The 27609-nt window shown below is 39.8% G+C and overlaps 2 protein-coding genes across 3 annotated transcripts in view; both read left to right on the plus strand.

Moving 5' to 3' along the window:
• The window catches only part of LOC117298284 (integrator complex subunit 6-like), a 23839-nt gene extending 11441 nt beyond the window's left edge, over nucleotides 1-12398 (plus strand). The window contains exons 6-16 of one of the 2 annotated variants that reach the window (XM_033781437.1): nucleotides 601-732; nucleotides 2626-2733; nucleotides 3464-3696; nucleotides 4690-4842; nucleotides 5668-5895; nucleotides 6500-6693; nucleotides 7456-7721; nucleotides 8810-8958; nucleotides 9510-9750; nucleotides 10562-10957; nucleotides 11604-12398. In XM_033781437.1, coding sequence (XP_033637328.1) covers nucleotides 601-732; nucleotides 2626-2733; nucleotides 3464-3696; nucleotides 4690-4842; nucleotides 5668-5895; nucleotides 6500-6693; nucleotides 7456-7721; nucleotides 8810-8958; nucleotides 9510-9750; nucleotides 10562-10957; nucleotides 11604-11866 — 2363 coding nt within the window. In that variant the 3' untranslated portion in view covers nucleotides 11867-12398. The remainder of the gene's footprint in view (nucleotides 1-600; nucleotides 733-2625; nucleotides 2734-3463; nucleotides 3697-4689; nucleotides 4843-5667; nucleotides 5896-6499; nucleotides 6694-7455; nucleotides 7722-8809; nucleotides 8959-9509; nucleotides 9751-10561; nucleotides 10958-11603) is intronic. The other variant, XM_033781438.1, reaches the window with a different exon arrangement.
• Nucleotides 12399-16658: 4260 nt separating this feature from the next.
• LOC117298768 (programmed cell death protein 10-A-like) lies at nucleotides 16659-27595 on the plus strand. Its single transcript, XM_033782088.1, has 6 exons — nucleotides 16659-16850; nucleotides 23223-23360; nucleotides 25211-25382; nucleotides 25946-26072; nucleotides 26548-26638; nucleotides 27380-27595. The coding sequence occupies exons 2-6, from the start codon at nucleotides 23280-23282 to the stop codon at nucleotides 27545-27547; spliced, it is 639 nt and encodes a 212-aa protein (XP_033637979.1). The 5' UTR covers nucleotides 16659-16850; nucleotides 23223-23279; the 3' UTR covers nucleotides 27548-27595.
• The last annotated feature ends 14 nt before the right edge of the window (nucleotides 27596-27609 follow it).

Consider the following 27609-nt stretch of genomic DNA (forward strand, 5'->3'; position numbering starts at 1 on the left):
TGAGCAAATTTCTCTCCTTAGCCAATGTTTGGGTTAACAGTTATAAAGGGCCTTTTACCAGAACATGCAAAAAAAACAAAAAAAAGAAGAAACCTTTTTTGAATGACCAGTTGAATTTCTAACAGGAGTCCAACGTTTATTCCGTCTCTGTAGCTATTAGGCAGAAACAGAAAAAAACACAGTCACCAGTGGGAATTGGGGTGGCGTAGCCGAGGGGTCTAGGGCGGTAGACTCAAAGCTCTGTTCAAATCCTGGCCTGGTCAGTCGCAACACTTGTGTCCTTCAGCAAGGCACTTTATCATTAAATTGCTTCTCTCCACCCAGGAGTAGAAATGGGTACTAGCGAGAGCTGGGGTGGAATCTACGATGAACTGGATTATGAGTCGTACAATGCCAAGGAAACCGGGTATAAACATAGGCCTGATTAGCCATATTGGCGTGTGACAGACTTTACTAACAAAAGCCTGAATGCCGAATTTTGGTACATCAAAGACATCTGCCTACAGAACAACGAATACAGTACGAAGAACTGTTTTTAGCAATGTGGTTGAAACCAACAAAAAGATTGAAACTAACTTCCCTGACCCTTGTTCCTTTCAGGCCGTTCCTATGCTGTCACATCCATGAAGACCCTCAACCAGTGCCTTGAATCACTCGTCCAGAAAGTTCAGAATGGAGTTGTGGTCAACTTTGAGAAGGTTGGGTCAGATCCGGCGCCACTTCCAAACGATGGTAACGTTAAATATATTGCTATTAACAATGTGCCATGTTTGCACCTAACCAAGTTCTTTAATTAGCGTCCTTGTCAATCATGTCAATAGTGATTTTTTAAGGATCATTCCTCACTCTTAAGCTAGGGTCCATAGATTGATAAATACTGCAAAAATGAACGGCATAAAAACTTGGTGAGAAGCACTGCAGTTGTTGCTAGTGTAAACTATTTTTGAGAAAGAATTCCCTTTTGAAGTTATATTATCAGCACAAAACCCAATCTATAACCCTACCTGTAACTCACTCAGCACCAAAACTATTGGGACTCTAACTATGGCCTTGTGCATGATCCCATGTAAAGCATCACCTGTTTAATGTTGCAGTCCTCGGTCCAACCGCATCAAATATAATTATTCAGTTTGATTTTGAAGGGATGTGGGTGGTAAACTAACTAACCACTACTGGCTTTGGCTATAGTACCTCAGAATTCCGCCAAAACACTCCATATGTGACTCTTACAGGCAGTTGACGCTATTGGTAATTGCTCAAAATAATTATTAGCATAAAACCTTACTTGGTATCGAGTAATAGGGAGAGGTTGATAGTATAAAACATTGTGAGAAACGACTCCTTCTGAAGTAACGTAGTTTTCAAGAAAGAAGTAATCGTGTGACAGGGGTGTTTTTCTTTCATTATTATCTCGCAGCTTCGACGACCAATTTAGCTCAAATTTTCACAGGTTTGTTATTTCATGCATATGTTGAGATACACCAAGTAAGAAGACTGGTCTTTGACAATTACCAAAAGTGTCCAGTGTCTTTAACCCAAGAAACATGGACTTAAATAAACATGCTAGAGAGTGACATTTCTTTGAAACATTTCTCTTGCACAACTAGACTCAATTTTACTAAAAGTCATTGTCAAAATGTCCACAAACCTCATTAACAACTCCTATTCCCTTACAATGTTAAAATGTTGTTATTGGGTCTGATAAATACCTTTCGATTCCGTTGAGTTATATGAACTAACTGCTGGTTTCACAATGACTAGAATAAGCATCGTCGTTGAGTTACTGAATCACAATTTCTTGAATTTGTGCAATTCATAATCATAGATGTTAAACAATTGTTTGTAGGAGAGAGATTGTCTGTTGTCAGCTTGGTGTTTTTATCCCCTTGTGGGAGTTTTCCCGAGTTCCCTTGACTGGACGATCGTCTATTAAACAAACAAACAACAAAGTATACTTAACATAAAAGACAAACAAGATCAGCTTTCTTACAAGTCTTTTAGTATAAATTCAAATGAAAACAGTTGAATGCACGCTGAATACCATCTCATTAAGGGTTTTTTGTTCTTCTCATTTTGAAACCAGTCTTGTACAATAAATTCAGGGCTCGATTTCACAAAGCTCAAAAATTCATCTTGAGATGACCTGCCAGTATTACCATACATGTAGTGATTTGTATTGTGACATCATGCTTTGCTAAGCAGCTACGATTGATTTGCAGTTAAGATTAATCTTAACTCTTTGTGAATTCTGCCCCTGCCGTCGATTTCACCAAACTCTTCTGAACTTAGGATTAATCTTAGGACTAAGGACGAGTTCAGTTCCGTATTCAAAGACGTAGGACGCATTGAACCCATCCTAAGTTAGGGCGGGTTACTCGTCCAAATCAAGATAGGATTAATCCTGGCGTTTCGTGAAATCAGCTGCTGGTCTAAGAAATATTTTGAGCTGCAAGCCCTGTAGTCTTGTGGATTTACCACCCAAATTTTTAATCTGCCCTCCTGCCTGACCCCCATACCCCTCTGATGAATGTGGTGAACGTTCCCCTTCCGGAAAAGCTGGCTGTGCAAAATCGACAAAGAATTACGTAAACTGTATTCTTCTTGTCTGGTTTTTGACCTTTGTAGTCAAGCCACTGCCGGGTTCAAGGTCACCAATGCCACATGAAGGGGAGGGGCCTGTAAATGGTTTCATCCCTAGCAACGGCCTGACCGACAATAAACAATCTGAAACAGGTAAGTTTATAGAATGGCAGATGGCATCAATTCTTGCAGGGGGTTGACCAGGGTAACAATGTGTGCATTACCTGTAACCCCCCTGAAACAACAGCGGCTTTGAAGCTTTGCTGGTTAAGCAGGGTTTACCCTTAACGTTCCAGGCCTTTATGCATCGGTTTTTGAAAGGGCAAGGGCACCAAGACATTTTCTCCTTGGTCATGTCGGTAAAGGGCACCCTATTCATGAGGCAATCGCCATCAATCACGCCAGACTTTTTTTGTAACTGGCCAGCAGGAAACTTATCTCTGTACTTTCTTTTCTTAAAAATGTCATTTTCATGTTGGGCTGTTTTGGCATGGAAGGGCTACCCTAACCCTAAGAGAAAATTTGGCTTTGGCTTCAGAAGCTACTATTCAGTATTTTAGCCAAGGATCAGTTTCTTCAAACACTGATTTTTTTCTTCTTCTTAAATACGCCCTTTAAGAACCTTTTCAGACAGGCGTTTCAGAGTTGCGCCGAATCAAGTAGATTAGGAGCGACTCTGGGTCGACCCAATTAAATTTTGGTTTCAGACAGGCGAACTTAACATAACATTTACATTAGGTTCAGCTCCTACTGCAATAGTCGATCTTTCCTTTAATTCAGAATTTGGTTTGGCGCGACTCTGGAGCGCCTGTCTGAAACAGGTATAAGAACATCTTCTTACTGTGTACCTTAACTATACCTGCCTTCGTTTTCTTTCTGTCAGAATCAAAAGAAGCCAAAATGCCAACACAAAGTGGGTCAAGCTTGTCGAATCTCAACGTGCCAAATGCCAACGGCAACGCACGCTCAAACACAGCCTCCCCGGTTCCACCAGACAAGTCATGGCACAATTGTCGGAAGCTCATCTACGTCCGTCCCAACCCCAAGACAGGATTACCCATGGGCCAGTGGCCTATCCCAGAATCCTTCTGGCCGGATGTCAACGCACCCACCCTGGTAAAGATTCTTATTTTCTCGTTCATAAATTTTCACCTGTGTTTGTAGCCGAAACTAAACTAGTATTAAGGTAGTATTAATTTTTTTTAATTTTTTATGCAAGTCGCCAAACACAAGGCCTGAAGGTGTGGGCTACAATTATTTTATTCCAGAGGCCGTTGCCACCTAATCCTAGAGCTGAAACAGGGTTACCCCCTTTACAGTCCATAATGGATGTAGGCTTGGGTATCATCAATCCGAAGCCTGGCTGGTAGAGCAGAAAGCACTACCTCCCAAATTTTACCTGGCCAAGTGTCACGACCGGGACTCGAACCCACACTCTGCTGATCAAACACCAGAACTTGAATCCGGTGCTCTTAACCGCCTGGCCATGACACGCCACACGCAATGTGAAAGGGGAGGTACACACATGTATGTTACTTTTTTGTGTCCAAAACTATTTCCCATTTCTTAGAGTTCCTGTGTGGGTAGAGCTTATTGTGGGTGATCAGCAATCTGTGTGCACATTGGGCTGCCGATGCTGCATACTCCTAAGGAGATGAGACAGTTTGAGTCATACCTAAGGCCCAATATAAAAGGCAATTTGGTTTAAGGCACCTAATAAATACCTATGATTATCCTGCCGATGACTAGAGCAAGCTAGTTGAAACGTTGAGACCAATTAAGAACTCACTCGGCGGTAGTGAAGTTTATTAAAGAGAAGTCCCCTCTCTCTACTAAAGCTAAAGTAGTAGACCCGGCCGATTTTGTACCTTCCGCCAAGGTAATTGTTAAAAAGCAGGACAGTTCTTTTCAGAACTGAGAAGTCTCCCGAATTCTGAAAAATCTACTCCGCAGTAGTTGAATATATAGCAAGATCGTTCTCTAAAGAAAATAATCTACCCAGCATGTAGATACACATATGGTGGTACCGCAAACCAATATACAGTATTATTTCTCTTTTACAAACAATTTTTTTATTTTTTTTTCATTTGATAATCTTCAATTGTCCAGCAACCACGAGATGCTCAACCTGCAGTGAAGTTCATGTGCACAAACTGTGAGCCAATGTTACTGGATAATCTTCCTTTTGACAAGTACGAGCTTGAACCTTCACCTCTGACCCAATACATCCTGGAGAGACGCAACCCTAATGTTTGCTGGCAGGTAAGAGTTGACCTCGTCCCCAAGGGATGGGGTTTTGATTTTGTCAGGAGCCGTCTGGAATTAAGAGCTTAATTACAGATATTTGTCGTCTTCACACAATCGTCAAATCCATCCGATCGCATCTCTGGCCGCAGCTTTCGCGAATGGAAACCAAACCATCATTCATGCATGAATCATTTCTCAAATTCAAATGTTTTTATTGGAAAAATTATCCAAGTCATATTACTTTAAAGAGAAACCCTTTCTCAAAATAGTTTATATTATCAACAACTGCAGTGCTTCTCACCAAATAAAGTTTTATGGTAATTCATGTTAGGAGCAGTTATCAATCTATGATGCTACCTTCTAAGTATCATTGTTATTTTGTGTTAATGTTATAACAAAAGTTAAGGCCTAACGTTTTGACCCTAGCAGAGTCTTTCTCAAAGGCTAAATGACAACCCTTTAGCCTTCGAGAAAGACTCTGCTAGGTTCAAAATGTCAGGCAATTAGCTATGTATTGCATTAAGACCATCGGATGGGACGTAAAGCCGTTGGTCCCGTGTGATGTGTAATGCACGGAAAGATTTTAAGGCGGTTCACCCCGGTGTTCCTGGCTTTGGCTGCTGAATGCGCCGCGCCGTAGCACCTTGTAAACCCTTATTGGGTCTCAGAATTCATAACTTCTGTAATCAATTTTTTGAAAAAATGTATATACTAACCACCTTGAGTACCTTGTTGGTAGATACATTGGGTGAGCTATATAAGACTTTGATATTATTATTATTACTGTTATTATTATAGGTCCTTTGTTAATTCTAATTTCTCTTGTTTTTATGTTGACAGGTTTTTGTTGCAAACAGCGGCAAAAACAACGAGCTTGGTCACCCGTTTGGTTATCTTAAGGCTAGCTCGAACCTGGTCTCGGTCAACCTGTTCATCATGCCCTATAACTACCCAGTACTCCTTCCGCTGCTTGACGATCTCTTCAAAGTCCACAGGTTAAAACCGTCCCCTATGTGGAGGCAAGCCTTCGAGAATTACCTGAGAGATGTGCCGAGCTACTACGCTGGGGTAAGGAAAAGATTTCCAGGTGTCAAAAACCAAAGCCAGTGTCATCCCATTTATTTGAAAACATTGAAAACATTTGAGCTCAATTGGTCGTCGAAGTTGCAAGATAACAATGAAAGAAAAAAACACTCTTGTCACACGAAGTTGTGTGCTTTCAGATGCTTGACTTCGAGACCTCAAATTCAAAATCTGAGGTCTCGAAATTAAATTCATGGAAAATTACGTCTTTCTCAAAAACTACATTACTTCAGAGGGAGTCGTTTCTCACAATGTTTTATACTATCAATCTCTCCCCATTACTCGTTACCGAGAAAGGTTTTATGCTGATAATTATTTTGAGTAATTACCAATAGTGTCCACTGCCTTTAAGGGAAGCTTTCTACTATCATCTTCAAACTGCGTAAGTTTATTATGTAAATCTGTGAACATTGTGTTTTTTATTAGAAAAAAGTACATAGGCCCTTTGAAGAGAGTGTTTAGGCCCTTTAAGCAACTTTATGAAACTGAGTCCAGACCCTTCGAGGCTCAAGATCAGGAAAAAACAAACATGAAGAGAGAGTTTAGTTCCAGAATCAATTGTTAAACTCTTCCCTCCATGCCTTCACAGCCTTTGAAGATAGCTCTGCGTCGGATGGGTGCACCCAACGTCATACCAGACGGCATGGAGAACTGTCTCAGCTACACGGTGGTTACTTATCTCAAGAGGCTTAAGCAGCAGTCAAAGGTCGAGGCAGACAGGATGGCGGCTATGATAGCCAAGAAGCAGATACAGAGCGAAGTGGGCATCAAAGTCATGCCAAGGTACATAGTCTATTATGGAATCCCGCTTCTGCACCCATTTTCATTTCAATGTATATTTGAATATTATTTTGTTTCACTCTTACTCTGATGTGTGTAAGTACTGTATGCTCAGTATTTTCCGAGTTTTGTGAACAAAATCACAGGCATATTAACGGAGTGAGATTCGAACCCACGACCTTTGCCAACCTAGAGCAGATGTCTTACATGTACCAACTAGACCATTGAGATTGCCCGGTAGCTAGGGGCAGTTTGAATCCTATTTGGTTTTCGGTGACACCATGAGTATTCTACTTTGCTAGGTAGATTATGTTCTTCGAGAACATGTCTTGCTGTTTATACTACTGCTGCGGAGTAATTTTTCAGAATTTGGGAGACTTCTCAGTTCTGAAAAGAACTGTCCTGCTTAACTACTACTTGGGCGGAAAGTAGTTTCATTGCTGTAGAGTGAGTTCTTAATTTGTCTCAATGTTTCGACTAGCCAGAAATCATCAGGAGACTGACGATTGTGAGACAAGTTAGCCTATTTATAGGGGTTCAGAGGTTTCAGTGTAGAGTCAGTCACGGCTCTGTGTGATTCTTCATATATTAATTCTGTGTATGAAACTCATAGAAAAGCAAACTTAATCACTATACTTCTACATGCATTTGACCTGATTTTTCTTGTAGAGAATAATTCCTTTGAGGCATTGGAGTTTTGGTAGATTATAAATTAAATAATAAATATTCAGAAGCTTTTCAAAAGTGTTCATCGGCTTATTACAGATCACAGATGCCATCTCTTGCCGCACGTAAAGACTTCCAGCAGCTTCTCCAAGCCATCACGGGCGAGACGGTCACCGTCAGACCCGATAGTAACATCACCGAGTTCCCAAACTTCACGCTCCACGTCAGCGATCGTAACATCCGACCGCAGACGTACCGTAACTCCTTCGACATTCCCCGCAAAGAGCTTCTAGATCAGCTGGTTCGGATGAGGACCAACTTTCTTCAGCTTGCGCTTTCAAAATCGGCAAGGTTCATGAACGAAGGTGTGATAATTGTTTTGGATTTTTGTTATCTTTTCTTTTTCTCTTTTTTGAAGGGGTTTCGTAATTCCAGACCCAATTTCATAGAGCTGCTTTTAAATACACCTGCCATCAGTGCCAATTATTGTGAGAAAAGCTCCCTCTGAATCAAATTATGGTGTGCAAATAAAGTGCCCCCAAGTTTGGGTTCAAGTCCCAGTTAAGTTACTTGTGTCCTTTAGCAAGATTCTTTACCAGGGTTGCTTTGTCCTTTGGATGGGACACTGAGGATTCGGTCTTGTGTACTAGGATGGGTAGTACACGGAAAAGAGTTCAGAACACTTTATTAAGTAGGTTTTTAACCTGGGGTACTCACGCAAACGAATCGCAACTGTTTGCGCAAACGTTGTTTGTCTTTAGAACGATTGGTGCGCAGTACCAATGTCAATATGGCAGCGCCCTGAAATGAAGATGGCGTGCACCGTAGCTAGTTTTTTTTTTTTTTTACTTTGTTTTTGCTGTAATAGTCCTCTTTTTGACAACATTACATCAACTAATTAACTTTGTTATTTCAAATCTGCATTATCATCCACCAAAAATACAGTGTAATTATGTTTGTGACAAAGAAATAATACCGTATGCTTGTCTGCCATTTTAAAAACCACTCGCCAACACCTCAGAAGTATGTTCGCGTGAAATTGCCAACGTCGGCAACGGTGGCGGCACACAACTCGTTCCACTTGAAATTGTTGGCGAACGTGCGCAACTGTACGCGAGTGGAATGCACCCCTGGTGTTTCTGGTTCTTATAGCAAGCAGCTTTGTTTACAGGTCTCCTCCGGCTTGAGTGCTACAGTGATTAAGTTCACTTTTATGAGACATCCTTGGTTGCATTACCAGAATAATACAACAAAAAAACAATTTAAATACATTGAAGCGTTCACAGGGAATTTTGGGACCAACAAAAATCTTGTATTAATTTAGCAGGACCCTGTAAATTCAGATAATTATCAATAATTACAAACACACTGGTGAATTTTTAAAAACCCTTAAAATACAAAATTATTTAATAATCAATTAATTGGTTTTTTTAAATGTCTTTTAATATAACAGATAAAGTACACAGCATTCCAATGGCAGAGATGGGTAACTACCAGGAATACCTGAAGAGGATGCCGAGTCCTCTCAGAGAGGCAGACCCCGCCCCAGCGAGGCTTCACACCTTCGGCAATCCCTTCAAGTTGGCATCTGACAAGGATAAGGTAAAGAAATTAGAAATTCATTTCCTGTAACTAGTGTGGGATTATTTTCAGTCAAAAAATCAACTGTTGGTTTCCTAGCTTCATTCTCCTGATGATGAATTGAGCAAGCTATTCGAAATGTTGAGACCAATTAAGAACTCACTCCGCGTCGGTGAATAATGAGAAAGCCCATTTGATCCACTAAGCGAAAGTAGTAGTCCTGGCCAATTTCCTACCTTCCACCAAGGTAGTAGTTAATGAGCAGGACAGTCAAAAAGTCTACTTCGTGGTAGTAGAGTAGTCTCCTGAACTTCGTCGCAGTGCCCCACCACAAGATGCTTGTTGACATGGCCCCAGAACTTGGCCTAATTTCATGAAGCTTGCATCTTCTGCTTTAAACATTGCATCTTTTGTAACAAGTTTCTCACTCATTTTTGCTTAGCAGAAAACCTTGAGGGAACATTTTCTGCTTAAGGCAGCTCCTTGAATTGGGAGACCCTATACACTAGACCACTCAACCAGTGTTTGAAATACAGATTAAAACTCGGTAAAAACTCTTTTATATTTTACAGCAACGAGTCATGGTAGACGAAGCAGACGTCAACGAAGCCATGACAGGTCCACAGCAGAGACGACGACTCAGCGACTCGCCTCCTGGCTCCCCATCACCCAAGCGGGTACGAAGCCCAGCCACCACGCCGCCTAGTCGACGCCCAACCTCACCCGGCGTTCAAGGCGGTATCATTCTGAAGAAGCCTCTTGCACAGCTACTGCAATCAATAAAGAAAGCAACGTATGATGCTCTTAATGCAGGTAGGAAATACATCACACTCTGACTGTTCCCATGTACTAGGGAAATCTGTCTTTCGGAGATTTTGTCCCCCATACAAAAATGTACATAGGTTTTTCACAGGTTTAAATTTTGTCTGGGCGCAAGCCAATTTTAAACGCTCTTCAAAGTAAGCAAATTATTCCGGCACAGTAAGCCAATTGCACAAACCATTCGTGCACCATTGGCGATTGCACAAACCATGCCTGCAAGATCCACTGATTTCGCAAACCCCTTTTTTGCCCAAACAATAAAAACTTTTATCCATAAATAAAAAATCCCACTTGTGTGCACGATCGACCGATAGCTTCTACTAGAAATGAAAGCTTCAGATTTGCGTCTGTGTGTTTTTCTTAACCTACTCTCCAATCGGCTGTCTTGCTTTTTACTGTGTGTCGTTTGTTTCAACTTCCATAGAATTGTTAATCTCGGGCCCCTGATGGGCAATGGACTATCTCTCATGATAGCGAACAGTTGTATGGCTTCTGAATGGCACACCCAACAAAATGGGGAGACCAAAATGGGGAGACCACCAACATAGGCTTGATGGCATGTTAATCTGGAGGACGTTGGTTTTAATCTTGTTCCAGTCTATTTTTCTTTGTTCAACCAACAATTAGTTTAAAATGTACCCAGTCAGTTTTCCTTGCAGTTATAAACTTGATGTTATCAACTTTTTCCAAAATTGTGGAGCGGTGGGTCAGATGCAGGTTTTTTTTTAATCGGTAGGTCAATTTCAAATAAAAATGTTTTATTTGTTTGACATTGACTATTCTAAATGGCCCCTTTACTCAGGTTCTGTGGAAGACTCATCGAAGCAAGATACCAAACAATCAACCGAAACTAACCAAACACCTGTGTCCTCAGAGGAGAAAACCACCACAGCCTCGTCGGACAGTGTCCAAGGAACTCAGAACAAATCTGTGGACCCGGAGCTTGACCAGCTGAACATGGTCGACCAAGGACTGTCTGTAGTAGACCAAGATTTAGCCATGACAACAGAACTTATTACCGATGCATTTATGAGCGAGTTAGAAATGGCGCCGGGAAGGACCCCGGAGGACAATGGGCGGCGTTCTCCGACAAACGAAAGGAACCCTGGGAAAAGGACAATGAAAGAAGAGAATGTGGCCGAGGCAAACGCAAAGTTAAAACGAGAGATTGTAAAAGAAGTACGGAAGCCTGGAAGGGGTGAGTACCAGACAAACAGAAGTGAAATTAGATACTAGACATGATTCTTGCAGGATTTATCAAAACTGTGGGACATTCTGGACCCAAATTTTGGAAGTTTGTCAATGTGTGCTGAATTGAAAAAAAAGGTCTTGGGAAAGTTTTCTACTTTATGGTTTTTCTTAATTTTAAATGGCCTATTGCAAATTCTGATTTTTGTTTTGATTTTTTTTTAATCGTCTGAAATTTATCTGCTTCGATTACTCAACTAGGGTGTCATGGCTGAGTGTTTTAGAGCATCAATTGAATTACTGGTGGTTAAGTCGTAAGAGTGTGGGTTCGATTCTGGGTCATGACACTTGTGTCCTTGAGCAATATGCTTTACTACATTTGCTTCGCATCACCCAGGGGTATAAATGGGTACCTGCGAGGGTAGAGGTTCATCATAGTGTATGAAAAAGCCTTTGGAGCGTCACAGCATCTCAGGGCTGTACTCCCCAGGGAGCTGAGAAAGATTACAGGAATGTTATTGGCCCAATGACCATGTAAAGTGTATTGATAAAATTATTGTAAAATGCTCTATATAAGAACTAGTTATTTTTTCTTATTATTTAATATTGCAACGACGAGTAATGGTTTTCCTCATCACTTGTTTTTCTTTCGGCAGATTTCTCTCGGTTATTCATGCACCTCCACACCCTCCAGGGTGACCTGGACACCAAGATGGTCTTCGTCAACGGCATCATCCGGGAGGCGGGTCGCTTCAAGAGGAGGCGGCTCATCGAGATGCTGGAAGCGTTCCAACAAGCCCTCGCTAAGTACGAGATGAATCACAATAACGGAGGAGGCGGAGCGGCGATGGGCAATGCCAAGAAGAAGAATAAAAAAATCAAAAGAAATCACATCGTGGCATCGGGAACACCGAGGTAGCACATGCTGTAACTTTTTTTTGTTATTACTTGTGTTGCTTAGGTGCTGTTCAGAAAAGTCAATGATCTAAAAAGTCAAGGTTTTTTTTTTCTTCTCAAAATTGTGGATGGGTAGAGTCAAGGGAATTAACCGAACATCGCAGTTTGGTTTTTATTTTTAAAAAACTAGTAGGGGAGATGGCTTTAGGTTTCGATCCAAACCGGACCTTCGTCAGAGGCATCAACAAGTACAAACATAAACATATCGGTTTATTAACAGAAGAAGAAGAAAAAAATTTCCAGTTTGGCAAGATCTTTAATTTCATTCCTGACTTAAGTACAAAGTTGTTTGTTTAAGCCAGGAAAGCAATTGGAAACTACTGATGTTTGAGATCTTTGAATTAAAATATCTGGGGTTGATTTCACAAAGATTTAGGACTAGTCCTATCTAAGGACTAGTCCCAGGAGATATTACAAACGTATTGCTAGTCCTAACTCCTAAGTTTGGACGAGGAACTCGCCCTAAGTCGAGATAAGACTAGACTTGATGACAAGTCGTTGTCTGCCTTTCATGCAACAGTCACTGTCCAGTGCGATGTTACACATGCAACAGTCGCGACTGACTCACACACACATACTGGGATCGAGGGTGTGTGTACCGTCCCCGCAGCTACACCGCGCTGTAACTACACACCGCGCTTAACAATTACCGTCTTGACTTCAAGACTAAGATAAGACTAGTCTTAACTCTTTGTGAAATCCACCCCTGGTTCATTTGAGGCATTGTTCGTCAGTGTTTAGATCAATATTTGAAATCAAAATTTGGGGTGGGGGTGAAAAACAATTTCAAAAAAGAAACTTGAAATCTTTTAACATTGACTATTTTGAATGGCCCCTGCTGTTAAAAAAAATTGAAATATGTGATTGACACTTAAATTATGCAAGGTGGTTTTCAGTTGATAACAAGGGGGGGGGTGAAAAAACAACATGGCGGCCATGGGTTAGAGGGTTGTTGTGATTCTTTTGTTTTTTGGAAAAATCTTGAACATTTGAACCGGACAAGCTGGACTTGATCTCAAAACGGGAAACAGTATGGATGTGTTGTTATTTATTGGCAAAACCCTTCATAAATCTGATGTGATCAAGGTAACTGATTTGTTTGTCGGAAAGGGAGAAGCAGGCCAAAAGCATTGAACCTTTCACAAATATTTTTGTTTGTAAATTTAAATACCTAAATATCTTAATTTATATTGACCACTTCCTTTCTGATAAATTACATCAACACAAAGGGGTTAAAATTAGCATTGAAATGAAAGTGCCAAAGTTACATGTGTGTTCAATAAACAATTCAGCTTTAAACCCCTTTTTTCTTAGGTTAATTCCTGCACATTCTTGGCGTTTCTAATTTCTAATTTCATAACTTTTAAACCAAAGGTGGTCACAACCTGGGGTTTTAACAGTATCAAAGCTCAGATTATACTCTTTTCAAATGTGTAGACAAATTAAAAATTACCTGGGTTGACAAACAACTCATTTTGCTTGATCGCATCACATATGATATTTCCATTTGTTTGACGGTCTGAAAATCTCGTGCAGGATATAGAACTTGCGGTGTGAACTTTATGGGTTTAATGGAAACTGTTGCGATGTTTATAGTGGCAGCAGAACTACCAGGTAAAATCCATTGTTCTTGGTAATGTGCACATGCTCAGAACTACTTAAATATAGACCCTGGACACTATTGGTAATTGTCAAAGACCAGTCTTCTCACTTGGTGTGAGACATATGCATACAATTACAAACCTGTGAAAATTTGAGCTCAATTGGTCGTCGAAGTTGCAAGATAATAATGAAAGAAAAAAACACCTTGTCACACAACGTTGTGTGCTTTCAGATGCTTGATTTCGGAAAATTACTTCTTTCTCGAAAAGTACGTCACTTCAGAGGGAGCCGTTTCTCACAATGTTTTATACTACCAACCTCTCCCCATTACTCGTTACCAAGTAAGGTTTTATGCTAATAATTATTTTGAGTAATTACCAATAGTGTCCACTGCCTTTAAATATTGGTGTGGATCATTATATTCTACTTTTAAAACATCTTTCTAGCCAAGCATTTCATAACAAACGGTTCCAAAAACTTTTCATAGACCAACTCGCCAGATCCAAGGCAACAGGTCCTGGTAAGTCTGCTGCCACCTAGCAGCCTAGCGTTACAAAGTCAGTCTTACCACCAAGGATAATTATTTATTCTGTTTGGATTTGGATTCTGCAACCGATCATTGTGTCATATTTTTAGGATTACAAAAGGTACACAGCAAAATTCACATGGAACTTAATTGCAGCATCAGCAATATACACAAAGTTTATGAATGTTAAAAAAGCACTTGTTTTTTATACTTTTTTCTCATGTGCCAAAGTGGTACCTCCAAAGTTTAATCGGCCCAGCCAATCATTTAGTCCCTAGACGTCCCTAGGTGCTAGACATCTAACAATGGGTCACAAGCAGACATATATCTGAATATACTGTGCAAGTCTTGCGTGTATTTGAACATTTTGGAGACCACTTTGTACATTGCTTTCAAGCCATTGGACCCTTTCGTACAGGAAAAAAAAAAGTGCACAGATTTACAAATAATTCACAGGGTTTACAGAAGGTAGTGGTGAAAGACTTCTCTTGAAATATTATTCCATGAAATGCTTAATTTTTTGAGAAAACATTAGATCAATTCTCGATATCGAGAATTACGGGTTTATTTTAAACACATGTCATGACACGGCGGAACGTGCAGATACAAGGGTGGGTTTTCCTGTTATTTTCTCCCGACTCCGATGACCGATTGAGCCTAAATTGTCACAGGTTTGTTATTTTATATAGAAGGGGCTGATGTGATGCACGAAGTGTGGGGCTTGGACAATACTGTTTACCAAAAGGGTCCAATGGCTTTAATGCGTAAAGGGAACAAACCCGCACCCTTCAACGTGCCCAATGTTTGAATACATGTGGGACTTGCACCGTCTATCTGCTAGGTTATACAATAATAATTCCATTACTTGCATATTGGTACATGTACCTTGTTTGTTTGACAAAAGTGCTCTGGCCCAGACGCTCTTTGAGATATAAAATCTAGGGGTTACTAAAAGGTAGAAATGTCGTCATTTCAACATTCCTCCTCAATAGACCCTTCCCATGAAATATGTAAATTGCACATAGCGCGTGCGCACTAACGTTTTGGTTGGCAAAATGAGGGAACATCACGCTGTTTTGTACAACTCTGGCATTTGCTAACCAACAGGGTCTGTACGCATGCGTAAATGTGATTAGCATATTTCATGGGAAGGGTCCATTGTGAATGCTAGTTTGTTCAGACCTCTTTTTTGTCTGCTGTGATTCTCACACTGGGAATTGCTCTTATATTCCGACACTGCTATCTTCCGACAACCCTATTTTCCCAAAAAAGCCCCTGATGATGATGATGATGATAGGGTAGGGGTTAGTGATAGGAAAATACACAACGAGTGTTGGAATATTGGAATGTTGATAGGGATGTTGGAACATAATGGGTTAAACCCTCACCCCTGTATTATAGATGGTTAATTCATTCACATCAAAGGACAAACATTGTTAATTTTCTGAAATTCCAAAATATTTATCTTTTTTGTTTGTTTAAAATTAGGAAATGTCTTCCTAAAAAATATGTGTAAATTGAAGATGAAAAATAAATGAAGAATGCTTCTGGCTGGCTGGAAATATTTATATATTTTTGATAAATTTCTTGATACTGATGTACAGCGGTCAGCCAAAGACTGTTTGCCCTTGGAGTGTGAGTTAACCATCTAGAAAAAAAATACTTGATTGTAAATAATACATTGCCATGGTGTTGTTTTTTATTTGATATTCGAAAGATGTGCAATTTGTCATGTGTACATATTTAACAGTTTACCCGTGTGTTGATGCACTTTTGGCAGCAATGCCCAAACGTTTTTCATGAAAACTTAACAGAAAAGAATTTTACAAAAATAACAATAAAAAAAGTTATTGAACAAAAAAATTACCTGGAGCACTTGGTGTTGTTATTTTACTTTTGTCATGCAATAATATCATGGACAAGCAGACTACTATCACGCATACAGTGCCCCTGTAAAGATGGTAGGTCTTATTCTTTTGGTCCCAAAACAAGCCTGAGTAATAACAACAAGGTCTGACTTCGACGACTGATGCAGAACAGGTAAAGATGAGCTTTAGTGGAAATAAAGAATATGATGGAAGGCATGCTAAGGAACTAATAGGCCTACTGTGTGTGTGGGGGTCGCCAGGTGTCTTTACCAATTCTTCATAATGATCAAAGTTAGAGAATACACCGGTACAGACAAATACTAGAACATTATGCTTGGACTCATTGAGTTTTATAATATCAGTAGGCCTATAGGGAGACTCACTCATTGGATGATGTACTTGGGAATTGACTATTGAGTCTTCAAGAAATGGGATATATACAGGGAATAACAAGCCTAGGCATGCAAAAACAGGGGTTCCAGATCATTGAGAGCCATTGAACTTTTGCATTTAATTGTTACAGTGGCGAAATTAGAGGGGTGAGCAGTGCTTGTGCTCCTTTTTCTAAAGGGGATGGACAACCCCCCCCCCCCCCCCGCCCCCCCACCCCCCCGCCCATAACTAATCTCTGACACGAATACGCGGCTAGCTCTTTTGGGCCCGATACTGTGCTAGCTTCAATTAACGGCGATATTGTGTCAGTGACCCAGACTACATTAGTATGTCATTCACACTAATTTTGCCGTCGCACTGACTATGTTGATTTAAGCGACTCCACCCGGTTTAGTTATTGCGTACTTTTGTGTATGACACATAATAATTGGGGTCGTAAAGTTACTGCTTTTGTTGGTGATTTTCAAGTACTGTTACTTTCGTATTGAAAATGACGTGACGGTTGTGTGCTCTTGAAAACGGCTAGAAGGTGGTTGCGAGTTTGACAGCATCAAAACGTGAGTTGTAGACTTTTTCTTGGAGGAAATATATATATAGTTTAATCCACGACCCTAGAGGGCGCTGTCCGTTTGTGTACCTTCTTTTGTGAATGAGATCTTGTGACCCATTGACCCGTGCGTAAACAGAACCGCGTGACGTATGCGCGGATTGATATTGGTTTTAGACAGTGTCACTCGGTTCATTCATAAAAATAACCGGGTCTAGTTTAAAGATGGCGATTGGCACTCTCGATTGATATCACGATTGACTCTACATTTCCAAGGAAAAATCTCGAAGTCTTCCATCAAAAAACCGTGAAAATTTTACAGTTTGAACATTTTACGGAGGTGAGCATAGCTACTTGCTTATTTTGTGCTGATTTATGCTGTCTTAATAGTAGTTTCATAAGGATTCAACCAATACTTCACTTTTTAAAATAAACTTTTAAGTTGTTGCGCATTCCTGCGCGAATTTGTTCAGTGTGGGCTACCCGGGGATCGGAGCGATCCGAAGGGTTGATTTTCCATGACGGGTCGGTGATTGTTAATTTAACGCACAACTCGTTGCGCTGGTTCCCGACAGCACTCACCAATGGCTTTACATACGGGGGGGGGGGGGTGATGGTGGGTTACGGGTACGGCTTTGAGAATTGTGCTTAACTGGTAGCCGGTATTATTAAAAAGTAGGACTAGTTAATAGTTTTTAAAATAAAATAATAAAACAATAAAACATCGGGATGGCTTATGCTGTTTAACTAACTAATGTTTAGTTTTAAATATCGATAAATCACAACATGTACACTTAAATGCAAGAAAATCCTCAATATAAGCGTCAAAAAGAAAAGACAACATGAGTCATGATTTAAAAAAAAAAAAAAAAAAAAAAAAAAAAAAAAAATAGTTTCTGGATTAAATATTTTTACTTACAAAGTGAGACACATTGATTCAAATTTATTCAGTTTCATCTTGGTTTAACATGACCATCCTTCCTCTGTGGTTAAACTTGAAAAATGTTTGTGCGTAAAGAGCTATAAATTGTTGCAAGAATGAATATAACTAAATTATTTAACCTGGCTTGACATCCGCAATCAGTCAACAACGGTTTAATTTTAGAGATCCATAGTCAACTTCAAGCTGAAGAAAACACGACCAACGCATTAAGTCAAGTAATCACATCAATGAAAGGTATCTACAACTTATCTTCATTGAATTGTAAAGACCTCAAGTGCTCATTCTCAACCTTGAAACTAAAACGGGTCAAGCTCGCAAAAAGTAAGTCCAGGCCAAGTGGGAAAATACGTCTGGAGTCATTCTTAAGAGAGGCCTACATTCCACCAGGTCTCCGTACTGAACAGGTCGAGAATGAAGAAGAAAACATCAATGTTCCACAGCTCACTGAAGAACTCGCCAGGGCAAAACAAATCATCGAGGACCAGAGCAGCATCATACGAGAAACGAAAAAGGAACTTGAAGAAAGCCGAAAACACCTGAACAGAATATATTCAATTGTTGGAAAAGTTGGAAAGGCAAAACATGTGCTACAAAAACTGAAGCGAAAGGACTATTCACTGAGATTGTGGAAAACAAAACACGCAAACTTGAAGAAATCTGTTCTGTCTGAGAAACTTCACCAAAAACTTCACCAACAGAATAAAAATGTCAAACGCCTCAAAGCTGAAAAAAGGGCCATACTCAGAAAAAAAAAAAACCCACAAGAGGCAAAACAGTCATCCACAGGGGTGTGCATCGTGTCAACGTCACTTAATGGAGCTCAAAAAAGCCAATGCCGAGGTACTTTACCTTCAAAGCCAGCAGTTGGAGAGGCTTGATGATAATGATGACCTCATTCAAACAAAAGAGGGAAAGTCATATTCCACAAACATAAGGGAGGCTTCATACTACCTGCAAGATCTTGGAATGTCGGAAAGAAATACAAGCCATGCAATTAGAGCAATTGTCGGAGCAACAACCGGACGAAAGCTTGGGCCCCTCCCATCAGTCTCAACACAAAACAGATTTTCAAGTGAAATGAAAGCCCTGTCAGAGTCACAAATCAAAGAAAAATTAGCAGGACATTCCAACCTAACACTAAAGTACGATGGGACTACTAAATCGAAGGGCCACCTCACAGAGGTCGAAATCTCCTCCCCAGATGATACCTTCCTGTTGGGAGTAAGGGAGCAGATAGGTGGAAAAGCTGACGACTATGTTGAAACGATCCGTGAAGTCTGTGGGCAACAGCTCCTATCAAAAGTAAAAAACACAATGACGGACAGATGTGTCACAAATGACTCTGTAGACAGAAAACTTCAGGAGGCAATCGGGAGCCAACATTTGAATTCCTTCAGGTGCAGTATGCACCCATTGGATGCGTTTTATCATGCCTGTGAAAAAGCCATCCGCTCTGAAGAAAAAAACAAAGAAGAACAAAAAACAAATCAACAAATGCCATTCAAAAAGGGTTCAGAGAGCAACACACATGCCTTACTACGAGCAGTGGACAAACTGTTCCACGACCTGGGATGTGGATGTGGGAAGGACCTACGTGAGTTTCTTCGTTCAAAAGGCTTCAACAACACAGATGAGATTCACGATAAGACTGCAGCATACTTTCGCTTTGTTGGGAACAGATTTAACATTTATTTTATTGATGCAATGTTAGCATTCTCATATTCAAATGCAATACAGGAATTTTTTCTTAAAGTTCATCACCCTTCAAACTTCCTTCAAATTGCTGTTTCTAATGGATTCAAGGAAGGAAGCTGCAATACTCCAATGAGAGCACTTGGACTCATAGGGAAATTTGTAACTGGTCCATGGATGAGGCTGGTAGGTCAAGATTTGAACATCCTTGACATGAACAAATACTACAATGAGGCATTAACCAACATTACACGCTGGAAATGTCAGCCTAGTGAAATGATCTCCAGCAAATCTTCCATCTTTGAAGCGATCCCTCTGAAGGAAGATGAACATCTACATCAACTTCTCCAGTTCACCTCCAATGATGATGAGCGAGCTACCGAGTCTCTCCTTCAGAAACTGTTGGAGGCAATCGAGGAGGTAATCCTAAGACAACTTCATACTCAGCTACCAGGTGGTGTTTTCTGGGACCCCTCACCCCGTCTCCAAGAAGAGGCCAGGTCATCAACATCGCACAACATCTCTGGAGAACGGAAATTTGCCATGGTGGATGCACATATCCGACGAGCACCGAATGCAACCATGGGTAAAATAGAAGCCAAGACGATGTTCCGATGCAACAAAACCAGCACTTGGCTCAACACACAATCTAGAGCAAAGAAGAAGAAAAACATCATTGAAGCCATTACACTTGGTAGAAAGGTTAGAGCCGCAAACCGTTCAAGAGAAATTACTAGAAGAAGACGGCTAAAAGAAAGATTGGAACTCATGCGTAAACAGCTCACAGAAAGGGAAGAGAGAATACGAGTTCGTCAAGAACACCTCATCGAAGATGTCTTAGAGTCTGGGGGTATTTGGATGACAGAGCAAGACATGGAGAATAACACTAAACATATGGGGAAGGTCAAACTTTTTGCTGCATTAAAAGCCCAAATCAATATTAGAATAAAAGTCCTCAAGTCCAAAAGCAAAAAAGTTATATTCACCAAGAGTTCAATAAATCAGCTTAAGGAATGTCTCCTTGAGGTAATCACTGACCCCATAGATGATGACAAGCAGGAGTTATACGCCATGTTGCAACGTCCTGATGACTTGGTCGGCCGAAGAGTCTCTCAGAAGTGGTCAGATGATAGTGGTGATGAAATGTGGTGGGCAGGTATTATTGTGGACAAAACAGAGGGTGAATTCCGGTTAGAGTATGAAGGTGACGACAAGCCGTACTTTATGACGCCAGAGGAGGTCTTGTCCGATATCGTGTCTGGAGAAATCAATCTTCTTTCATAACATACATGTAGTTAATGTTTACAGAACCATCAGGGAGCTTGGTAAGTATAACATGATCATGATAATGACAACACAGCCTTTTTAAACTATTCAAATAGAACTTCAGATTGTTAATATTTTGTATTGATAAATATAAATGCAAATTTTCGCGAATTTCTTTTTTTTGGGGGGGTAGCTGTCACGTTTGACCTTTGACCTTAGTTACGTGACCTTTGGACATCAAAAGGTCAAGTGTTTGAACTTATATCATTGACCTTGAGTCTGGGAAAGGTCAAGTGTTTGCTCTTATTCTTATCATGCTCATTAAAGGTTGAACTTTTCTCATTGGCTTTTAAGGTTCCAAGTTAGTGTCATTTTAACATACTCAAAATACACATGCACACATTATATAGGGAATTAATTAATACACACGGTCACACTTTTTGTCTATGGAAATATGGCACGAAAAGAGCGACCTTTGACCTGACGTAACTCGACATCCCCTTGACCCATCCTCACAAACTTGGTGTCAAAATGAACGATTCAAAGAGACCTTTCCAACTAGACTGGTCACAGGTCAATCGCATGTAATCTAAAATTTTGTGATTTAACCTAATATATAGGCCTATATATTATTATTTATTGTTTCAGATTTCGTGTCAATCAAACTTCAAAGTCAAAATCAAACAGTAAAACACAACTAACTACTGCTGGTCATGCTGGTCGAGTGATTTTGTCAGCCGAAGAGAGGTACACGTACAAAACGATAACTTTCCGTATGGTGCCACCACTTTTTTACTCATTTCTACAAAAAGGGATATCTCATTAGTCATTGATTGATTGAGGTAGTTAAATTAGATACTTTATTATTTCATTTTCATAATCATATCGAAAAAGGAATGGAAAAGTGGTGGGCGCCATACGGAAACTTTTCCGTAAAAAATAGTGAAAAGGTGGTGGAAAGTTATCCGCCAACTCGGTCCAAAGTCAACTTGGTTCTAAATCTAAGTCCTGACATGGTCCGAAGTCATCTTTGTCTGAATATCTTTTTGTCCGCAGGCAGTGACTCGTGAGTTACTGGTTACTCCTCTACAACAATCAATACAATACAAGTTACAACTGTATTATAACCATGATATAATTGATGAATTATTTATTGAATGAGGTTCGTTCTGCTAGCCTTTTTATGTGTAACATGATAGCGGCGGGTAGTTCTACTCTCTACTAGGACTGTAGATTGGAGTAGAGAGTATACAGTGTAGTCTGCAGTCAAATTGCCCGGTTCAAAGTCAAGTCCGTCTATTCAGCCTGAAAAATAGCGACCCTTTGTATCAGACTTTGTGTCAGAAACTTATCACCGTTTAAAAAAACTAATATTTTTCTAACTTCTAAAGCATGATTAATCTAGCTAGGGTAAACTAAAGTCATGGAAACAATGAACTTTCCTTTGCAGTTTGTGTAAGACAATATTTTATTCCAATATGTAATGATACATTTCTAGTAAAACATAAAATAGTTTTAACATCCAAACTAATTTCAGGGAAACTTAACTTTAAAGTAAATGGTTAAAGGGAAGTACACGTTTGGTAATTACTCAAAACAAATATTAACTTTAAAACTGACTTGGTAACGTGCATTGGAGAGCTGTTGATAGTATAAAACATTGTAGGAAACGACTCCCCCTGAAGTAACGTAGTTTTTGAGAAAGAGATAATTTCTCACCAGAATAATAAAAGAAAATCTAGCTAGAAGTCTTTTATTCCTAACTGAAATCACACCAATTCGTCCAACAAGGGTGTTTTTCTTTCATCATTTTCTCGCAACTTTGATGACCAATTTAGCCCAAATTTTCACAGGCTTGTTATTTTATGCTTATGATGGGATACATCAAGTGAGAACACTAGTTCTTTGACAATTACCAAACGTGTACAGTGCCTTTAAATTCCATTAATTTGAATTAAGTAGTCTAATATATGAGGCTGGTCATCTCGCCACCTAGCAAGCTCGCCACCAACAAAGTCGCCCCCTGCAAATGCTTTATTTCGAGACCTCAAATTCTAAATCTGAGTTCTCTAAATCAAATTCGTGGAAAATTACATCTTTCTCGAAAACTACGTCACTTCAGAGGGAACCGTTTCTCACATCAACCTCTCCCATTACTCGTTACCAAGTAAGATTTTATGCTAATTATTTTTAGTAATTACCAAAAGTGTCCACTGCCTTGAAGCAAGGTTCTTACTTTGCAGGAAAGCGAATGTGATGCAAATGTTGTGCTGCAATCAATCACGTAGGCCTTTACCTACGCGCTGTTTTTTTTTCTTAAACTTTGACATAAGGAAATTTGCTTCATGATCACATTTCTAATGAAGTATGAACTAAGTTAGTATGAACATGGAGTTGGAGTTCTACCTCCATGGTATGAACTGGGCTTAACATACACATGTAAACATTTTTCTTCTGAACTTCCTTCTTGTTTATTTACAGATAAAACCAGAACATCTATTGTGAGAGTGTGAAGGAGTGGACCCCTATGACCCCAGTATGACCATGGAGGATGATAATGACACGTCTTCTGTTGTGTCGTTTGCACTTCATGTAGTGCTTTTCCCCATTCTAGATGAGGTATGATAAACAATCAGTGCTTCACTCGATCAAAAGTTATTTTTTGTATTCCAGCAAACTTTTAAAGGAACACATTGCCTTGGATCGGTCGAGTTAGTCTTTGAAAAGTTTGTAACCATTAAATTGTTATAAAATGCATACATGTATGAGTAGAAAGAGGATGTAAAAGTAGAATACAATGATCCACTCAAACATGCCTCTAAATTGCACGGTTTTCCCTTTACCTCGTCGACTAACACGGTCGACCACTTATGGGAGTCGAATTTTTGACTCCCATAAATGGCCGACCGTGTTAGTTTGCACAGTAAAAGGAAAACTACGCAATTTCGAGGCAAATTTGTGTGGATCATTGTATTCTACTTTTTAAACATCTTTCCAACCATATGTATGCATTTGTATAAAAAACGGTTACAAACGCTTTTCGAAGACCAACTCGACCAATCCAAGGCAACATGTTCCTTTAATTTTGGCGCTTATACTATAAAGTTTGCTGGAACAGGGGCTGATTTCACAAAGACTGATCTGACCGGTGTATCAGACTTAATTGCTTTCACATGTAAGAGTGATGTCACAATACAAAGCACCATGAGCTAAAAAAAAAAAAAAGGATAACTTTCCGTATGGCGCCACCTCTTTTTCACTCATGTTTACAAAAAGGGATATCTCATTGAGGTAAATTAGATACTACATTGTATATTGTTTCATATCGAATGAAAAATTGGTGGCGCCATACGGAAACTTTTCCAATGAAACAAGAAGTAGATGATTGTAATTTTGAGATCTTGCTGTGACATCTTAAAGTTTATGTGATTCTTTCTTGTGAGTTTAAGTTCACTGCTGTGTACATTAGTACATGGTGTAGCGGGCCAGGTAATTTCATCTTTGAAAGCGCAATACCATTTCCATTTTGCAAAGGGCATTTCTATGGCAAAATCTGAAAGTCTATTAGAAACTGTTAAAGGGGCACCAAGGCAAAGACCAGGGCAGTGGGGGCCATTGCCTCCATGACCTCTAAATTATTCAGACTCAACTCAGAGTTATGCACAGTTTTGGTGACTTGGATTCAACTTGAGTCACACAGGCAATAGGACTTGGACTCGGCCTTGACACATGGCCTGGAAGTACATGGAGGTCGTGGCCTCTGTTGCCGTTTGTCTTGGCCTTGGTGACCCTTCAAAATTTTCCTATTGACCCCTTGCACGCGCGTCAGACGCAGCGACTGGTGCCACGCTCACCATGTTGGTGGGCAAGTTAGGTTTACTTGTATTAACGCCGCGTCGCCTTAAATGCGCACTGCATAACGCACAGCATACTAGAGTATGTATAGAGTTATATATGAAAACGCACAGTGAAATTACCCACCAGTATGGCGCATTCACGATGTTTCTGATGATTACGTCAGGTGAAATGGGTCAATAGCGTCAAAGAATCAAAATTAAAATGCCTTTTAGAAAGCGAAAGTGCCTTGCCCTTTCAAAGATGTATTCCAGGAGCCAATTTCACAAAAGCACTAAGATTCATCTTTAGACATGGGTTGTCTACATTTCCATTGTAATTTGTGTTAGGTCTTTGCGAAATCGAGCCCAGGCCTATGTTAGTTATATATGTTTTGCCAGGTATTTTGTGCAAGGCATATCATCTAGTGCAGCAACTGGTGATTGTAGGTCTTTATATTTTATCAACTTTGACAGGGATTTTATTTCAAAAAATTTGTCGCTGGGGGATTTTTTTTTTTATCATTTTAATCAGCGAACTTTCAGATTTAAACTATTGATTCTTGTTCTGTTTATTAACTTTGTACATTATTGTTACATTACTGATCCTGACCATTGTCTTTAAACCATGCACAGCTTGAGAAAATTGACCTGTCTGCTGCGCAGACACTGAGGGCAGCGTTTGAAAAAGCGGAGAAACAGAACCCCGGAATAAGTCAGGACATTATTAGTGGAATACTCGATGCAAGATTGGCCGATGTGAACCTAACAGAGTGCCTGCTCAAACTTGCTGCCCATGACAGGGAAGGTGGGTAGAGATATCAGACCTGGGGCCAACTTTATAAATTTGGTTAGCAGAAAATGTTGCTTAGCAAAAGAAAAGGGTAGGGTACCAGTCACAGCTTTTATGTTTTGTAATTTGGTTGGTAACCCATTTTTGCAAAGCAAGAAGTTTCTGTGTTCCGATGACTCTTTATAAATCTTGGATTTATTTGGAAATGAAGACACAAAATGTAAACTTTCCCATTTGAATTTACCTGGTAGAAAAGCCCACGAATGTACAAGGTCACACTTAATGTAATGGTGCTCAGAACTTTTGCAATTTGTTGGCTTTCATTTAAAAAATTTACATATTATTTGAGCCCCTGATAAATGAGGTTAATTGGTCAAGAGTGGTCTTCTAAGTGTTTGTTTGGCAAAAAGAAACATTAATTTTCTAAGTAAAACATTTAATTTGTTGATTTAGAAGTTTGTACGCAATGACCTTTAAAATCTGAAATTGCCATTAATAACCTTATAGTTCAAAGCAGGTGACATATATAATATCTCCACCTATTTAATCTGCATCTTGTCCTCCTTCTCTCCTCCTAGAATACACATTGAGACGGCCGGAGAAGGAGTTTCAGATTCTCAACAAGCAAGCCAAGGAACTGAAGAAAATCCTGGCAAGGCTCCCCAACGAGATTGGTGACAGGCCGAAGTTTCTACAAACAATCAAGTGAGTAGAATTTGTACAGATATTATTATTTTGATTTAGAGTTGGAGACCTGAAGAGCTGCAAACTTGCATGCTGGACTGAGTTTTATCTGGACCAAGATTACTGGGCAGGCTCAAGATGCTTTTATGACCTTTACTTGATGGATGTTGAACTAAGAAAGAGTAAGTGCCATCATAGGTCTAGATAGCTCAGTTGGTACATGTAGAGCGCTAGCAAGCTAATCCATTGGTTCAAATTCCTCGGCTCTGTAATCAGTTGTTCAACCCAAAATCATGGTTTATGATTTGATATTTAGAAAATACATTAATAGGAGATTCAAACCGATCGAGCAAGCTCAGTGGGTTTATGGTAAAGGCATTTGCTCTTGAATGTCATAAATTGTCTCACCCAGATGGGTTTTTTTCTGTTATTGTTTTTCAATAATCTACACTTTTTGTTATTTTGTAACGCTCAAATGCATCACTTTTTTTAACAGGGACGTCGCAAGTGGAATCAAAGATTTATTAGAAGCTTTGAATAAACTCATCAGGGAGCACGGAGGAAATCGACTTAAAGATCGTAAAAAGGTAAGTTATTAAATGTGTGCTGATAAATTAGTCACAGACAGCATTCATGTTTTGTTTGATAACAATTCTGTGACATTTGGGCTTGAGCCTTTGTGTGAGTCCGGAGAAAATAGTATAAATCATACACAAATTTTAGTGTGTAAACATATTGTCCTTAGTTTGGTTTGTAACAACTGATATCAGCTGTTGTGCTTCTTAAAGTTTCCAGATACAGTTTTTTTGAATATGACTTCATTTCAGAGGGAGATATCTCATGTTATATACCTCATAGATTCCTCGAATCTGATTGGTTAAAAATGGAGTTATTGAAGGAGCTGGGCCCCCTTTTTCTATCAAGATGACGTCATAACTAACTGTGCCCGCCCTAAAAAGGTCGCTCAAGTATGTATGCGCCCATTGTGAACCATTCTTCGCAGCCGACCTTTTACCATGGTCAGGGTTGTTTGTGTACATGTCAAACCGAGATAATCAGGTTATAAGAATCCATATTATTTGGTATATGTAAAAGAAATATTGACTGCTTAATAATCGGGGCACAGTTAAAATTATAGGCCCCTGGTGATGTTAAAACCTTCGCTTTGGGCATACATGTAGTCATAGTTTTGACATCATCTTGGGTCTATAATTTTAAATAAGTCCGTCATAGCAGTCAATATTTCTATACTATGCGCTATATAAGAACTTGCTTTTATTGTTGTTATCATTACCTTGTCAGACTACTGTTATTATTATCTTGTTCAGGTGCTGGAGTCGCACAAGAAAGAATTCATCAGCTCCTCAAAGAACTTCAGCGACACACTCAAGGTATACTTCAGGGACGGCCACATCACCAACGTCTACAAGAGCGCCAACCAGCTCGTCAACGACACAAATACAATCTTGAAGATGCTGAAAAGTGTCGGGAATTGATGGTGTGAAAACAAATGGGATTCAGGGTTGGGGATTGGGAGGCTGGGAGGGATGGATTGCCT

The sequence above is a fragment of the Asterias rubens genome, chromosome 13 (assembly GCF_902459465.1).
Source record: "Asterias rubens chromosome 13, eAstRub1.3, whole genome shotgun sequence".
Lineage (NCBI taxonomy): Eukaryota > Metazoa > Echinodermata > Asteroidea > Forcipulatida > Asteriidae > Asterias > Asterias rubens.